The sequence below is a fragment of the Mauremys reevesii genome, linkage group 2 (assembly GCF_016161935.1).
Source record: "Mauremys reevesii isolate NIE-2019 linkage group 2, ASM1616193v1, whole genome shotgun sequence".
Lineage (NCBI taxonomy): Eukaryota > Metazoa > Chordata > Testudines > Geoemydidae > Mauremys > Mauremys reevesii.
In genome coordinates this window covers 3,559,031-3,576,953 of record NC_052624.1, presented here as the reverse complement: position 1 = coordinate 3,576,953, position 17,923 = coordinate 3,559,031, and the positions used below count along the sequence as shown (strand labels likewise).

Sequence of the window (17,923 nt, the reverse complement as noted above, 5' to 3'; positions counted from 1 at the left end):
ACATCTAATGTGTAACATATTCCCGGTTAATTTCATATAATGCAAGCTTTTTTTAAAAAAAATCAACATGTCATGTGGTATTAGGTCAAATACCTTGGAACCGTGACCAAAAGCACCCCTGTATTCACACCCTACATGCTGTTATAATAATCTTTGTACAAAATATGCCTTGTGACATACCATTTGAAAACTAATAACTCACTGGTCAATAATATCATGGTGAAATGTATGTGGCAATATTATACATAAAATTATTAAATCCTCCTGAACAAAGAAATGTTCCGTTTACCTCAATTTACATATAAGTAGAAAACAGGGTCCTTGAGACAGTAGGGAGAGGAGATGGCAGGAGACAAAACTGCATTTCAGCAAAGATAGGTGAGAACAAAGAACATGGAACCTCCTTCGCCACCAGACTCCATGTCACCTTCTTCACTCTTTGAATAAATATTGCTTTGAGGGGTAACCCTGAGAAGAATCCACTTCCAAGGTTAACTGGACTACAAAAGAAAGGGGCAGGAAAAAACAGTTACCTTTTCCGTCACTGCTGTTCTTCGATATGTGTTGCTCATGTCCATTCCATATTAGGTGTGCGCGCTCGCCACATGCACCGGTGCCAGGCCTTCTTCCATCAGTAGTATCCATAGGGGACCTGCTCTGGCGCCCTCTGGAGTGGTGCCCACGACACGCGGTATAAGGGGCGCCGCCAGCTCCCCCCACCCTCAGTTCCTTCTTGCCGGAAACTCCAAAAGTGGGGGAGGAGAGCAGGTCATGGAATGGACATGAGCAACACATCTCGAAGAACACCAGTTACGGAAAAGGAAATGACTTTTCTTCTTTGAGTGCTTGCTCGTGTCCATTCCATATTAGGGGACTCCAAAGCAATACCCCTGGAGATGGGTAGTTCACGGACATGTAGATTGCAACACAGCTCTGCGGAACCCAGCGTCGTCCCTGCCTTGCTGAGTGATAGCATAATGGGCTGTGAACGTGTGGACGGAGGACCACATTGCGGCTCTAGAGATGTCCTGTATAGGGATAAAAGCAGCAAAGAATCCTGTGGCACCTTATAGACTAACAGACGTTTTGCAGCATGAGCTTTTGTGGGTGAATACCCACTTCGTCGGATGCAAGGATGTATAGGGATGTGCGCCAGGAAGGGATGTGCGCCAGGGATGTGCGCCGAAAATACCTGTGCTCTAGTTGAGTGGGTTCTGACAATCGGTGGCGGCGGAACCCCCGCCAGGTCATAACAGGTCCTAATGCATGAGATAATCCAATTGGAAATCCTCTGCGATGACACCAGATGCCCTTTTCATCCTATCTGCTGTAGCAATGAAGAGCTTAACTGATTTACGGAAAGGCTTGGTACGTTCTAAGTAAAAAGCCAAGGCCCTTTGGACATCCAGCGCGTGAAGACGCCTCTCTTCACTAGTCTTGTGTGGTTTGGGACAGAACACTGGGAGGAAAATGTCCTGGTTCATATTGAAGGAAGACACCAATATGAAGGCTGGGTGGGATTGCAGCTGAACCTTGTCTTCGTAGAAGACTGTGTACGGCGGTTCTGAGGTCAAGGCTTTAATTTCAGAGATCCGTCTCACCAATGTCACCACCACCAGGAATGCGACCTTCCATGACAGATGGGAAAGGGAACAGGAACCCAGCAGCTCCAAGGGTGCCTGTGAGCCTAGAGAGGACCAAGTTAAGATCCCATTGCGGGACAGGAATCCGTACCCGCAGGAAGAGTCTCTTGAGCCCTCTCAAGAATCTGGTAGTCATGTCATGGGAAAATACCGTCTGTCTTTGGATTGGCAGGTGAAAAGCGGAGATGGCCACAAGATGCACTCTAACAGAAGAGTGTGCCAGGCCCTAGTTCCTCAAATGAAGCAGGTAGTCTAGGACAACCTGTATGGAAGATCGCAAGGGAGAGATGCCACACTCGGAGGCCCAGTGGGAAAACCTCAGCCACTTGGTCAGGTAAGTCAGTCTAGTTTAGAGCTTCCTACTTCTGAGGAGGACCAGTTAGACCTCCTCTGAACAGGTCTGCTCCTCTGGGTTCAGTCATGCAGCATCCATGCCGAGAGGTGGAGGAACCAGAGGTTGGGGTGTAAGAGCCGACCATGGTCCTGTGACAGAAGGTCCGGTCGGTTGGGCAGGGGCCAGGGAGGGGCTGCTGACAGGTTCATGAGTGTGCTGAACCCGTGCTGGCAAGGCCCCGTGCCCTGTCTCTCTTGATCTTTGCCAGGACCTTGGTGATGAGCAGGATCGGAGGGAACACATACATCAGGCCCCTGACTATGACAGAAGGAAGGCATCGGAGAGGGAGTCCTTGCCCAGACCTTGCCAAGAGGAAAACCGATGATGATTTCTGTTTTGCCTGGTGGTGAACAGATCCATTTGGGGAGTTCCCCACCTCTAGAAGACCATGTAGACTACACTTGTGGTGAGAGGAGAACGCCCTGCTGAGGTGATCTGCTACCGTGTTCTTGATGCCAGGGAGGTGACAAGCCTCCAGGTGGATCTCATCGTTGACACAGAAGTTCCAGAGCCAGAGTACCTCTTGGCAGAGAGCCGATGAGCATGCTCCCCCTTGCCTGTTGATGTAGATCATCGAGGCTGTGTTATCTGTCCGGACTCTCACCACCTTGCCTGACAGGTGAGATAGGAAGATGCTGCATGCCAATCAGACTGCTCTGAGTTCTTTGACATTTATATGGAGCACCATCTCCTCCTAGGACCACATACCCTGGGTCAGGAGATCTCTGAGGTGTGCACCTCAGCCAAGGCATCTGACATCAACTCCATGGACTGGGAATAGGCAGTCATCAGCCATTGCTGCAGGGGCTGCATCCGGAGCCTGGCATGGCGGACAATGTATGTGCAAGCTGCCATGTGGCCCAGCAGACACAGGCAGACCCTGGCTGTAGTCAGGGGAAATGCAGACACCTCTGCGATAAGGTCTGTCAAGGCCCAAAACTTTCTAGTGGCAAGAACACTCTCACGCAGGTTGAGTCGAGCACCACTCCGATGAATTCTATCCTTTGCACTGGTACGAACATGGACTTTTTGTCATTCACCAGTAGTCCCAGGGATTGTCAAGTGGCTTGCAGCACCATAACATCCCTTTGCACCTGAGACCTGGAGCTTCCCTTGATGAGCCAGTCATCGAGGTACAGGTAGATCTGGATACCCTGGCGCCTGAGGTAAGCTGCCACTACTGATGTGTACTTGGTAAACACCCTTAGTACAGTCGCCAGGCCAAACAGGAGGACCGTAAATTGATAGTGGCCCGGTCTCACCGTGAAATGGAGAAAACGTCTGTGCCCTTGGAAGATCGCTATGTGAAAGTATGCATCCTTTAAGTCAAGGGCGGCATACTAGTCTCCTGGATCCAGGGAGGGGATGATAGAGGCCAGGGAGACGATATGGAACTTCAGCTTCTTTAGGTACTTATTGAGGTCTTGCAGGTCCAAAATGGGATGCAGACCGCTCTTGGCCTTTGAGATTAAAAAGTATTGGGAATACTCCCCCCCCGCCGTTCCTGTACTCTAAAGGAACTTCCTCCACCACCCCCATCTGCAGCAAACCTTGGACCTCCTGTGAAGGATACCTGAAGAGGGACAGGGAAGGGGGGTGGGGATAGAAAGAAACTGAAGGGTATAGCCCTGCGCCACTGTGTTCAGGACCCAACGGTCTGAGGTTATTGTGGTCCATGCAGGGAGGAAAAGGGAAAGGCAGTTGGAAAAAAAACAGGGAAGATGGATCCGGGGAGTAGTCTGGTAGGTCGCCCTCTGGTGCACCCTCAAAATGGTCGCTTGGCCCCTTGGCCTTCTTGTGAGGCAGGTCCTGCTGAGGCTGCCTCCCTTGTCCCTGAGGTGGTTGCACTTTGAACTGCTTACGTGCTGGGCCTGGGAGATACTGCCCCCACTTTTTCAGGGTGGTACGGGAGTCCTTTAAACCATGCAGCTTGATATCAGTCTGTTCTGCAAATAGGGCCTGGCCGTCGAAGGGCAGTTCCTGCATCAACCGTTGAGCCTTGGTGGACAAGCCTGAGAGGAGCAGCCAAGTAAGCTTGCCACATGGAGATGGCGTAGGCCATGGTGTGGGCTGCAGTCCGCCACGTCAGAAGCTGCCTGGAGGGCTGCTCTGGCTGCTGTCGTGCCCTCCTCGAGGATTGTCCGGAATTCCTTCCTCGTGCCCTCCTTGAGCGAAACCTGGAACTTGCCCATGGCCTGCCACATGTTGTAATCATAGCAGCCAAAGGGCCTGGTTATTGGCCACTCTCAGTTGCTGGCTGGAAGACAATTAGTCTTATGCCCAAAAAGATCCAGCCTCCTTGAGTCTTTATTTTTGGGGGTAGCCCCTGGTTGGCCTTGCCTCTCTCTGTGGTTAACCGCCTCAACCACAAGGGAATGGGGGCCGGGTGGGAGTATAGGTACTCATGCCCTTTTGTTGGCACAAAGTACTTGCATTCAACCCTTTTAGAAATAGGGGGCAAGGAGGAGGGAGTCTGCCACAGGGCGGTGGTAATCTTTGATACCCCCTCATGAAGGAGTAAGGGCCACCCTGGCAGGGGCCAAGAAGCAGAGGATATCAAACAAGGAGTCCAAAGGTTCTTCCAACTCCTTGGCCTGGAGCCCCAAGTTAGATGCAACCCTCTTCAATAGTTCCTGGTGTGCCTTAGTGTCATCCTGCGGAACTGGGTGAGGCGGCTCCGTGATAGCCTTGTCTGGTGATGAGGACGACGATACCAGTACCGCAGGAACCTCCACGTTCATTGATGGTCTAGCAGGCTGCTCCCTCGAATGCTCCTGGACCTGTGGGGTCCTTTCCCCACAAAGTCTCGGGCACTGGAGGAGGTCGGGATGCTGAGGCTGCAGGCCTGCCCGAGGCTCCCAACACCACATGGCCAGCCTGAGAAGGCTCGGTGAACCCCAGAGGTTCCATGGTGCCGGCCATTGTGCCTAGGGCCATGGGACAGGTTTTTGTGCTGATGATGTAAGCGGCACTGCAGGAGCTGGAGGGCTGTCCCCCAGTTAGGGAGCCCTGCTTGGTGCCGGAGCAGTCACTACCCAGCAACCAGGATCGGGCGGAGCGGTGGCTCTTATCTGACCGGTGCCGGTCGCTGAGCCTGGAGGCAGACCTGTCCGAGCAGGACGAATGCCTTGGCTGGGGCCTTGGGGACAGACGGCCTTCGGTGTATCGGCGTCAGAAACCTGGTGATCTATGCCTTATTCTTCCCGACTGGGATGTTGAGCGGGACCGGGAGCTATCACGCACCAGCTGCCGGGAGGAACTCCCCAAACGTGATGATCCCCGTCTTAGAGATCAACAACAGCAGTCTGGTGACCTTGACCCCTGGATCTGTATCGAGCTCTTGGCGATGCAAGGGGTTGGTCTCAGTGCTCCTGTGTAGGGGCGCACGCCTCAGTGTGTCTGCTCCAGACTACCAAGGAGGTACGCCTCGAATCCCACAGTCTGTGCCCAAGGTCCAGGGATCAAAGAAGGCTCCATTGAGCCTGCCTATCTGAGGCGTGATGGCTTCGGGTGGGCGAGTGGTGGCAGGACGTTCCATGCAAAGGGGAATGGTGCTGCTGAGGCGGGGACATGCAGAGATCCCAAGGCGGGTTTACCCCGAGACTTGGATACCGCCGGAACTAGTGTGGGCGGCACCTGAAGCATCAGGATCTCCTGAACTGCCTGCAGGGCCTCGACAGCACTTGTAGCTGGCGGAGGCTACCTCTATCTGGAGTTGCAGGCAAAGCATGGGATGGGCTGCACCGCTCGGCTTGAGCTGGGGCCTGACTTCCCAAAGGGGGCATTGAGCTGCCTGGCGCAGGTTTTGGCTCACCCCCAGCCCTTTCTTTTTCCTTGAGGGAAGTAGACAATCTTCCTCCTCCCCGTCTTCTTGGCTGGAGTTTGCAAGAACAGAGAACGAAACAATGCTAGCCGAAGCAGATGATGTTTCAGCACCGTCACTGACAGCAAGAACGAACTGAGGGTGGGGGGAGCCAGCAGCACCCCTTATATCGTGCTATGCAGGCGCCACTCCAGAGGGCGTCAGAGCTGTTCCCCACGGATAGTGCTGGGGGAAAAACTTCTGGCACATGTGGCGAGCGCACACACCTAATATGGAATGGACATGAGTAAGCACTCGAAGAAGAACCCCAAGCTCTAGCTCTCTGTCTTTCACCTAAGATGACAAAGGAACCAGCCTTTTGATTTTCGGGGAAAGTCCGACTTGAGAATTTGGTCAGCCTTATTGCTGGGAACATGTTGTAAGGATTTTACCTTGAACCAAATCTAGCTTGTTAAATTTTAGCTACTAGAAAGCATTTTGTCTTTATTTCTCTTGTAACCATTTCTGACATTAATACCTGGTACCTGAATCCACTTAAATCCTATCTTCTTTTGTCAATAATCTTGTTTTATTTTTTAATCTAAACCAATCCAGTGCTGTGTTTAAACTGAACTGTTTGCTAACAGTTCAAGAAGCAAATTGTTGAACGTTAACCCTTTACAGGGACAATGGATTTTTAATACCTGAACTGTACAGAAGAGAGCTGGGCAGTGTAGAACACATGTTGTGAGTGGCCCATGTTGGGAGCTACAACAACACAACCCCTCACTGGTCTGGAGTGCAACCCAGAATGTGACAACCCCAAAGCAGGATCTCTGTATAGTTTAACATGAAGAGGAAACAAAGATTCTTGCTTCCATGCCTTGCTACGTAGTGCTAATGAGAAATTGATACCTGTTTCCTCGCTTGTGGGAAACAACTGCTGCCCACGAATCCCATCGGGCTCGTTCAAGCTCCTCATACTTGGTGTGATGGTTCAAATAGGTCTCATCAGAAGTGTCTTCCAGCTAGGAAAAAGAACAAAGTTAGTTTTCCCTCTAATATTCAAAAGATGACATTCTGTCTTCAGGGTGACACTACTGTTTGGTCAAGTACAAAGTAGCAGAAATCTTGTGATTCTGTACCACGGAACTCAGTAGATAACAATGCCTATTGGACAATACTGGAGAAACCAGAGTCTGTTTTGCCCCCCGAGTTCCTTAAAAAAGGTTTCCAAATGGAAGTCAATTCACATAGGATCAAGTTAACAAGGATTTAATCTTCACTTTAGGTTTGGCTGGTCAAAAATCACAAAATCTGCTGTATGTGACTTACATATTAATTTATATAATTGGATTCTGAATGCTGGAAGATCAGACATCTGTTCATGCTGTTAAGTGTGTGTGTGTGTGTGTGTGTGTGTGTGTGTGTGTGTGTGTGTGTGTGTGTGTGTGTGTGTAAATATATAAAGAAGTTTCTTTCATGTAACTATAGAACAGTTTTCTTCACAATTTGTTCTTTGTAGAACACAGCAACCCACTAGAACTCAACATGAATTCTCTTACTGAATAAGCCCTCTGTGATGGGAGTTGAGACTTTCCAACATTGAGCAATACCATACAATCACATCATCTGTGGTTGCTCAGGTTGGTGAGATCTCCCTTAACTGGGGAATTGGAACCACTGTTTTGAATCACTAACGCAGTCATACTTTTCATGAGCCGCTGAATTTGAAGTTTGTGTATCAGACTATTGTCTGGATTCTCTGAGACAGACAAAGCCTCTATTATATAGATCATGTGAACAGATGCCAAGAACATTAAAGCACCACTCAAGGGTTTGCTGTGGCTGCTGCTTGTAGAGAGGGATGACCCAATAAATGCTTTTTCATAACAGCTGATGCAGATGTCAGGGAGCCAATTGCAGCACAGTCAGTCAATCTCCTACCAACAGAATGAGCATAGCTGATCCTGGCAGGGGCTGTCTGATTGCACTTCCTGATTGGTGGAGGGGCAGGGCTAAGTTACTACTTGACCCAGCAGCAGCCAGAGCTTGATGGCTGCTCAATGCATCCCACCCCACAGCTGTGTTTGATCACGTTTCCCCAGTGCCTGCTCCTGCACCCTTCCAGCCTGTGCCTGCTCTTGTGACAGCTCCAGTTCCTGCTTCGTGCGCCTGTTCCTGCCCAGCCTGCTCTTGTGCCTGCCCTTCTCTATCCGTAGCTCCGCTTCCTGACCATGACTCCAGTTCACCTACTGGCTCTGGTATTCGGCTTCTGATCCCTGGCTCTGACCTCGGCTTTGCTCTTGTCTATGCCCCTGGACATCCCATGGCTCAAATTCTCTGCACAGCTCTAACCTCCAGACTTGGCCACCCCCATGACTCCAACCACTAAGACTAACTGCTAACCTCCCAGTCCTGTTCCTGACAGATTGAGCAGCCTGCAAGAGAAAGACTGAAGATGAGGTTCTGCTGTGAGGTTGACCCCCATTAAGGGCTCTCTCTTCCTCACAGAGGTAATTGGCACCTTGCAGAAGCTACAGACCCAAATCATGGCCCTGCAGGCACAAGTCTCATTATCCAGGGCTCAGGTACCTCAGGAACTGAAAATTCTGCTGCTAGCTCAGTTTGACAGTGACTGTGGGAAATTTTGCAACTTCCTGAATCAACGCTGCCTCCTGTTCATGTGATGACCTCTGTCATTTCCCACTGACCACGCCCAATTTAGGCTCATCAGCCTGTTAACTGGGAAGGCCCTGACCTGGAAGGAGACTTCCAGCCCCTTGCTAGGGCAGCTTGAGGAATTCCGTGAAGACATGGCAGTTGTTTCGATTACCTGAATTGTACCTGCTCTGCCAAGGGTGCTCTGGCTCCTATGCTAGGGAATAGACCATTCACCATGGAATTCTGGCACTTAGTGGCTGTCACTAGATGGAATGAAGCAGTGCAGCACAGCACTACCATTTCCGGCATGGCTTGAATGAAGAAATCAAGGACAAGCTGGTGCGGGTAGAGCCACTGTCTGACCTAAATGGTCTGGTCAGGCTGTGCATCAGCATTGATGATCACCTGGCCAAATGTCAACTAGAAAGGGAGTTCCATTTTCTACACCTACAGGCTGAAGAAATTCGACCTTGCCTTGCCAACATAGAAAGGAACCTGCAACGAGCTCTAGATTTATGCTTATATTGCAGGGAACCTGGGCACTATGTGCAGTGGTGTCTCAGTAAGACTCGTGTCCTGCCCCAGTTGGGAAAGCCCTTTATGTCAAACAGTATCCTGGCTGCAGCTGGCTAGTGAGCCACCACCCTCCAACTTCCTCTTTGGCTACAACACCGTGCCATATTTGGGGTTTAGCTAAGGGCACTAGTGGACTCAGGGGCCTCTAACAACTTCATGGACCTAGATTTTACTTGGACCCATAACATTCCCGATCAGTGAAACAGCATCCCTGATTTGATGGAATCCATTGATGGATCCCCCACTCCTCTGGCCCTATTGTTCACCAGATGACACTGCTGACTCTGACCACACTCCAGGTCAACCGGGAGATTCTGCAATTTGGACTATTTGTGCCGCTCAGTCCCCCATCATTCCATGGCTGGTTGACCATGACCTGCGCATCCAGTAGAGATCAGGCATGGTGTACTTTACATCAAGATTCTGCTGCCAGTTACATCTCCCAAGGTTGGTTTCAGATCCAAACCCTCTCACAATGGAGCTGCTGAAGGGGGAAGTTCAAAGATAGCTGCTGCTCTCTCCATCACCCTCTCAACCATTTTAGGTATTGCGGGGAAATATCGAGACTTCGCTGATGTCTTTGATAAAAAGAGAGCAGATGTCTTACCAACAAATCACAATTATGATTACTTCATACTCTGAACCTTCAGATGTTCCAGGAAAACTTCCATAAGAATTTCCAGAAGGGGTTTATTTGTCCTTCTGCATTTACAGCAGGGGTTCCAATCTTTTTTGGTGTGAAAAAAGACATTTCCCTGGCCCCTGCATTGATCAGTGGTCTCTGAATAGAGTGACTGTTCGAATTCGCTACCCGTTGCCACTTAATGAACTTTTTGAAATACTTTGCTTGGCTGTTTTTTCCTTAAACTTCACAGACTCTGCAATCTGGTTCTTGTCAAGGAAGGTGATGAGTGGAAGATGTGTTCCAGGTTCCATTCAGGCATTTTGAATATTTAGTTTGCCAGAAGCTGGGAATGACTGACAGAGAATGGATTACTTGAGGATTACCTGTTCTGTTCATTCCCTCTGGGGCACCTGGCATTGGCCACTGTCGGAAGACAGGATACTGGGCTAGATGGACCTTGGTTCTGACCCAGTACGGCTGTTCTTATAGTCTAGTTATGCCATTTTGAGCTAAATAATGTCTCTATGTTAAAGCATTTCGTAAATGACTATTTTCAGGACGTGCTGGAACAATTTGTTGTTTATTTAGATGATATTCTTGTCTTCTCCAAAAACCAGGAACTACATGAGCAACATGTCTGCAACATTCTTGACAGACTCCACCAGAACAAAGTTTACATCAAACCTGAGAAATGCAAATTTTATAAGGACACTATTGAGTTCGTTGGCTTTATCATCTTCCCCAAGTACAGTCTGCTTTCAGTAAGCTAAAGAAAGCCTTCCCTTCTGCTCCCATTCTTGTGTATCCAAACTTTCTTCTTCGAGTGATTGCTCCTATGCATTCCAGTTAGGTGTGTGCGGCGCGTACGCTCATCATCGAATTTTTTACCTTATAGGTGGGTCTGGGTGGCGCTGCTGCTGGAGCCCGGGTGCACCGCTATGGATATACTATATACCCTGCCCCCCCCCTCCTCCTTCGCTCTCTACCGCCGGTCGTCGTCGTCGGAGGAGGAACAGCTGACTCGGCTTAGCTGCACTTCCTTTCTACTCCTCTCTCTCTTTATAATTCATATTTTATATAGTTTTTATATATAGTTGTAGTTATAGTATTTGTAGTATAGTTAGTATATTTAATTAATTATTATGGGTCCCTGCTGCCCCCTGCACGGCGCGATGCCTGCCCCACAGGGTTTTACATGCCTCGCCCGCACCGCCACCAAAGAGAAGAGAGAGGATCCTCTCAAGGAATCTCAACTAACAGATAAACAAACAGATAAGTGCGCTGGGCCCTTTTTTTGGGGGAGCGGGGACTGGAAAGGGAGGGGGAGCCTCCTGAGGGAGGGCTCCTCCTCTCCTCCTCCTCTCTGGGCTCCGCTCTGGTTAGTCTTCGCTGCTCTCGCCACCGCGCGCGCGCTGCGCGCGCCGGCCCGCCCCGGCCCCCCCCGTGCACCGCCCGGTCACCACTCGCACGGATCCTCTGGAGGATCCTCCACTGGAGGACGAGGCCGTCCCGGCCCGCTGCGCGCTCCGCCGCCGCTTTGCTGCCGCTCGCGGCCGCCGGGGCGTTCGGCGCGCGGATATCGCGCCGGATATTCCGCGCATCCCTCACCGCCAACTCCGCCCGCCGCCGGCCCGCGGTGCGGTTGCCTCCGGGCGAGCTGCCCGTGAGTCGCTAGCTCGCAGCCTTATTAGCCCTGCTCTGCCGCGCCGCCGCCCGCCGCGGCCCGTGCGCCCTGATACGCACTGCGGCGCGGCACCTCGCGCGCCGCCGCACCGCGGCGCGCATGCTGCTCCGCCGCCGTGCAAGCGCTGGTCCCGGTGCAAGCGCGTGGTTGCGCCGCGCGCCGTGCTCCGCGCCGCCGCCGCCGCGCCAGCTGCGCGCCCTACTTCTGGTCTCGGCCGCCATACCCTGCTGTCCACGGCCGACCCGCCAGCTGCCGCAGCCGCCGCCCGCGAGTGCCGTCCCGAAAGAGCGTGGAAAGCCTGCGGTCCAGAGCCTGCCGTCGCGCTCGAGCTCTCTGTGCTAGCCGCAGCCCGCCCGCTATACTAAGCTGGACCGCCCCGGCGCGCCCGGCGCGACGCGACGACCCGGCCCCGACGACCCCATCACACCCCGCCCACCCCAATCGGGCAACCACCGCCCACCAAAAATCCCACAAATGGGGCCAAAATTAGGCTCCTCGCCTACCAATCTCTCTTTCCTCTTCCTCCCCTCTCTCTCTTCTTTCTCCTCTCTCCATCGGAGCTTGCAAGAGGGTACGGAGCTAAGGCACTCTCTAAGGGGAAGGAGGTACCCAAGGGCCTAACTCCTAGGCGAACTACTAGACCTCCTCTCTCGAAGGTCTCCTCAGACCTCAACAAACATGGTCTGGGACCTCTGAAGTTCCCATCTATCCATGGACTGATATCCCATCCTCATGATATCCCATGGCCCATTATTGATTTTCTCCTGGCCCTCACGGTCCCGCGAGACGAAGGCCGTCGCCTCCACCCACTGTCATTTCTCCCTGGCCATTTCTGTACCCATTCAGAGGGCGGCCTGCTCCGTCTGGCTACTATACAGCCCAAGTGCCTGCATGGTACGCCGCCCTGTGTCTCCATGATGGTCTCCGCCTCTCTCTTCGGGGACCGTCGGGCGCATTCGGGGACCACCGGGGAGTCATCCAGTCATCGGGTCCCTCATCCACCAGAAACCTATCACCTGATCCTGACCTGAGTAACAAATATCCACTCCCACATGGACACCTGAAATCCAATTCATTTCATCCACAGGATCCTGGACTCCAGTGCATACTCAGCCCTCCCAGTTTCAGCAGTTTCTCAGCCTACTACCTCAGGCCTTCTGGTTGGTAACAATAGCACGCTTGTACAACTTCCATGCAAGCTTTCGCACATGGTGCCAGAGTCTCCTGTGTCTGCATTTGTACCTTGCTTGCCCAGGTCCACCCACCATCACCACGTCACTCTCACCCTTCCCCGGCACACCTTGGATAGCTGGCTCACCTCGGCCTCCCAGCCCCATCCTCCCTGGTTCCTCTCCCATCTCCTCCCCTGCCTCATCTGTATCCAGGTGACATCCTCCCCCAGGTGCTCACCTGGTTCCACCCACCTCCACTCTCCTCTGACAGGCCTCCTCACTGCTGGTGAGCCACTCACCTCCTCACGGCTCCTGAGCCTCCTCACCACATCAATGTCCGCACTCAGAGCCTCCGAGCTGCTGAGAGTCTCTGCTCTGTGCAGCAAGTAGCTTCTCCTGATTGGACATTCTCCTCTCCCCTCTTCGTCCATTCCTTCCTCTTTTCCTTCGCATTCTCTCATTCCCATTTCCCCTCTTCTCTCGCGAGAACGAAGAGAGAGAGAGCCTCGGATGAGCCAAGAGAGAGAGCCTCTCTCCATGAGCCTCTCTCCCTTTCTGGATTCTCCCAGGTTTTGCTCACCACTTTTGAGCACCCACTGCGCTGCAGCACACACTCCACCTCCTACTGCTCCTTCCTGCACCAAGCACACTCCACCTCAGCCACCCTGCACCCACACACCCCACCCTAGCTGCCCACCAGCACTGGTTGCCCACCCCTACCTCGCACCTGCTGCCCAGACCACAACCACATGGCCCACCTGGCGCCCCACACCACCCCATGGCCCCTGCACGGCTCACTTCCCTCACACCACCTGCTGCACCTGACCCTGCTGCAGTTTCACCTGGTTGCCTTATTCTATCTCCTGTTCTAGTGTGGCTAGTTCTCTGGATTCTCCTCTGCTGTGTGAATTTCAAGTGGGGTTCCCCCTCTCCGTTTCTCTGGCCGCTCAATGCCCGTCCCAACAAACTCCATTACAGCGATCGATGGCGCTTCCATCCCATCTTGTCTCCGCCTCTGTCTCTCAAACAGCAGCGCCTGGATCTCTACCTTCCATTCAGCACCACCACCTTAGCCTCTCAGTTCCGAGGGGGAACCCCCTTTTGGTTTCCAGGTTCAGGGCTTGTCAACCTGGTTCTAAACTCCCTCAGTTGGCCCTTATTCCTCCTGTGGACTCCTGTTTTTCATAAGTTCTTCATCCTGGCTGAACCAGTTCCTGGACCCCACACAATTATGCCACCTGATACATGCAGCTTTTTACACCTTTCCTTCGAGCCAACCATCCCCAGCCTTTCCATCGGCTTCAGGCTCTCCTCGGCTTCCCACGTACAAACTTGTTCCTCAAGGACCCTGTGTGTCACACGCCAACCCCTTCCTCCCCATCATCTTCTTCCTCGGTATTATCTGTGGTGTTCTCAGCCTTCCTCTTCTTCAAAGCCCACACTCCCGCAGAAGCCACGGCCATAATTCAGACTAGCAAGCCGTCTCCCGCCCGCAGCCTAGGCGTCCAAAGCCGGCGGACGCAGCCCCATCGCCTAGCCCACGGCACGCTCTACATCTCTCCCAACATTGTGCATCCTCCTGCCTATTTTCATCTACATTGTGCATCATCCTCCCTTTCCCATCACACCTGGCCTGATTCCATGCCCATTGTCCATTCGACCACCTGACCTCATTCCTCCAGGGCATTCTGCTTCACTGGGCTGTTACCTGCTCACATACCTTCCCAGAGTCCAACTACCTGGTCCTCGGTCCACACCTTTGCCTCATTGGTCCAAGAGTCCAGAGCTGATGCAGCCTTCACTCAGCAGTCCACCATTCTGCAAACTCTAACTGCGACTCCCTGGAATGCATCCAGAAGAAGGGACACCGCTCACGAATGCATAGGAAGAGAAAGAATAGAAGAAAAGAAGTTAGTTGTTCTCTGTTGCTTGTGTTTCTGTTGATGTTACTCTTCAGAGTTACCCAGACCGCCTCATTCCCCACCGCAAGAGACCCCTCCTGGAGCCACTGTCGCGCCAGGGGGGCGCCCGCAGGGGGTATCCTGCCACCGGCAGGGCTGCCGCCAACGAACGCGGACCGACCAACCCAGCACACACCTAACTGTTTCTGGGCGATGCAGACCAGGGGCGCTTACAGCACAATGGCACTAATGGTGGATAGGAGCATTTTTACCATGGAAGCAGATATCTCAAACATTGCAATCAGGGCCGTACTTTCACAAAATGCAGGACCGCATCACCAACTCCATCCATGTGTGTATTATTCACGTAAACTAACCCCCGCTGAGAAGAACTATGATAACTGGGACTAGAATGACGACACTTTTTGGACAGGCTCAGTTCCTGATCCAGGTCATCACTGATCACAAGAACTTAGAATATCTTTGAATGGCTTAATCAGATCCGTGGTCACTTTTCTTTGCCAGATTTGATTTCAATATTGTCCACTGCCCTGCATCACAGAAAGCGAAAGCAGATGGCCTTTCCCACAAGGACAAATATGCTATGCTGAACACTACTCCCCAAAACACTGTGCTACGACCATCTAATTCTGTTGGTGGAACAACAGCCCAGGATTTACCATCTCTTATTTGGGCTCTACTCCCAAAAGACCTGCAAGCAGCCAAACTCTATGAGACCTTTGATACCTCCAATGCACCATTCAGCTTAGGCTTCTATTTGCACAATGGTCCACTATATCTTAGCAAGCACTTTTACATTCTAGATGATCAGCCCAGACTCAAAGTGTTAAGAATGTGCCCTGACACAGTAGGTGCTGGCCATTTTGGACACCATGAGACTCAGGACTTGGAGGTATGAAGTTTCTGGTGGCCAAGGGTGAGTACTGACGTGAAGAAATACATTGACTTCTCTGATCTAAGCTTTCAAAGCAAGGGCCAACGTGTTAAGATGCTTGGATTCCTCCAGCTTCTGCCACCCCACCTCAGTGCTGGTCCATGGTCGCAAAGAACTTCTTGTAGAGCTCCCTTTCTCCCACGGTTGCACCGTCATTCTGGAAACCATTGATCTGTTCATGAAGATGGTGTGTTTTATTTCTTTTCGCTCTCCCCCCAATACTCACGAAACAGTCTGCATTTTCTTAAACCATGTTTTTTGGCTCCATGGACTGCCAGTTGGAATAGTGTCTGATTGGGGCCCACAGTTCATTTCCCAGTTCTGGCATGAACTCCATAAAATCCTAGGAATTGAACTCTTCATCTTCTCAGCCTACCACCCATAGATCAACAGCAGGTACATCCAATCCTCAAGCAATATTTTTGATGCTTCCTTAACTATCGCCAAGATAACTAGTCACTCTCCTGCCATACACTGAATTCGCTTACAATACCTCTGTCTACGCCTCCATCCACAACAGTCCATTTTTTTTTTTTGCCAGCTTTCACTCTCAGTTCCCTCTAGCCGCATCTGCTGACTCAAGTTCTTGTTGAGGACAGACCTTGTTACCCACCTTCACCAAGTTCACCAGGAACTTATAGAGCATCTGGAAGCCACCAAGGAAACTTATAAACACCATGCTGACCAAGATCACCAAGTTAAACACATACTAAGAGTGGGTAATAAGGTCTGGCTGTCTGCTAAACATCTCAAATCCTCCCACCCACCAGCCAAATAAGATCATCAATACTTGCATCCGTTCAAGATCGCTGAACAAGTCAACCCGACTCCAGCTGCCTAAAACCGTGAAAGTCTATCCAGTTTTTCACATATCCTTCCTGAAGCCCTACACAAAAAAATCCCGCTCTGCTTCATGGCCCACTCCCATGGAGGTCCAGGATCAAGAAGAATATGAAGGGCAAGAAATCCTGGATTCTAAATGAATCCGAGGTCTATTTTACAACCTGGTGGACTAAGAGGGTTACGGTCCAGAAGAGTGGTCTTGGGAATCAGAAGGGAAAGTCTGTGCTCTGGAGCTCATACATGCTTTTCACCAGAAGAACCTCGAAAAACTGGGCCATAAGGCCCCTAGAAGGCACCCTTGAGGGTTGAGGGCATTTGCTGTCAAGGGAGCCAGCTGCAATTGGGTCAGTCTCCTAGTAACATACCGGGCATAGCTGATCCTGGCAGGGGCTACCTAATTGACTGTACTTCCTGATTGGTGAAGGGATAGGGCTAAGCTACCACCTGATCCAGAAAAAGCCAGAACTCGTGGGCTGCTCAATGCAGCCCACTCAACAGCTGCACTTGATCCTGCTTCCTGTATAATGTACCTGCTGCTACTCCCAATCTACTTTTGTGCCTGCTCCAGTTTCTGTTTCCTGTACCTGTTTCTGCTCCCATTCAGCATGTACCTGCTCCAGGTTCCTACCCTACTCTGTCCCTGACATCTCTGGCTCTGACCCCCGGCTTCAGTTCCCAACTACATCTCTGGCTCACCCATTGGTTCTGGCCTCAATTATGTGCCTAGGTGTCCTGGGGTCCTGATTTGTGGCTCAGCTCTAACCTCTTGGCCACCCCCATGGCTTGAACCAGTAGGCATGACTGCCCACGTCCTGGTTGTGTTCCTGACAGAGGCACGCTTTGACCCTCATGCATATACTGGCAGTTCACTAATTAAGCTGTGCGCTGTGGCTGGACATTTACTACAGACTTTGCTTAATAAAGCCTGCAGGCTTAGCAGTTTACACTCAGTCTTTACTTCTAATAATACAAAATGCCAATCAGACGTTTCCAGGATGGCTGTTGCTTCTAAAGACATTTATAATTTGTCAATAGTGCTCGAGACCAGAAAGTGTGACAAAGTAGATTTTGTCTCACCTCAGAGTCCATATGATCCAGTGGCTCCACATCTTTGGGCTCTACCACTCTCCAGCTGCAGGAAAGAACATTCAATGTCAGAACAATTCTGCACTCACTGCCATGTCACCCTCTTGGTTAAGACCCAGAGCCAAGACCTGACTTGATAGTTACTTCCCCATAGCTACTGGACACTAGACCAAAGGTGATTAGTTTTACTGACAAAGCTTCCTAGTACAGACATACACACATACAAGCATACCACTTATCTTGCAGCGCTCCTAGAAGTCATAGATTTAGATTTATCATGCATGCACCAGCCAGCGATGTGACAACAGAAGCCTGATAAATTCAATCTCATTGGACTCTGTTTTGACAGGCTTTGAGGGAAGGCAAAAATGGTAGGGCGCATGAAAGTGAACAATGAACAACTGTGGAACTAATGACCATCTCATCAACCATGACCAATCAATCACTTTATCTCCCTTTTACATAAAAGACTTGTCTGTATTTTGTCTACAGAGATTGCAAGGGGCAGAGATCTCTCACTACAAGTTGGAGGTACAAAGAACACTGGATGCTGAATAAATAATAATAGTAATCAGAAC

At 51.2% G+C, this 17,923-nt stretch overlaps 1 protein-coding gene and 1 long non-coding RNA gene across 12 annotated transcripts in view; one reads left to right on the top strand and one right to left on the bottom strand.

Annotated features, from left to right (window-relative positions):
* LOC120397536 (KAT8 regulatory NSL complex subunit 1-like) overlaps nucleotides 1-17,923 on the bottom strand; it is a 141,063-nt gene that overhangs the window by 8,980 nt on the left and 114,160 nt on the right. For all 10 annotated transcript variants that reach the window (XM_039523519.1, XM_039523515.1, XM_039523517.1 and 7 more), the window contains 2 exons: nucleotides 17,337-17,391; nucleotides 6,755-6,867 (listed from right to left, as the gene is read on the bottom strand). In XM_039523519.1, the coding sequence (XP_039379453.1) occupies nucleotides 6,755-6,867; nucleotides 17,337-17,391 (168 nt within the window). The remainder of the gene's footprint in view (nucleotides 1-6,754; nucleotides 6,868-17,336; nucleotides 17,392-17,923) is intronic.
* Nucleotides 1-17,923, top strand: part of LOC120397539 — an 84,677-nt gene that overhangs the window by 33,072 nt on the left and 33,682 nt on the right. The gene's annotated exons all lie outside the window — the stretch shown is intronic.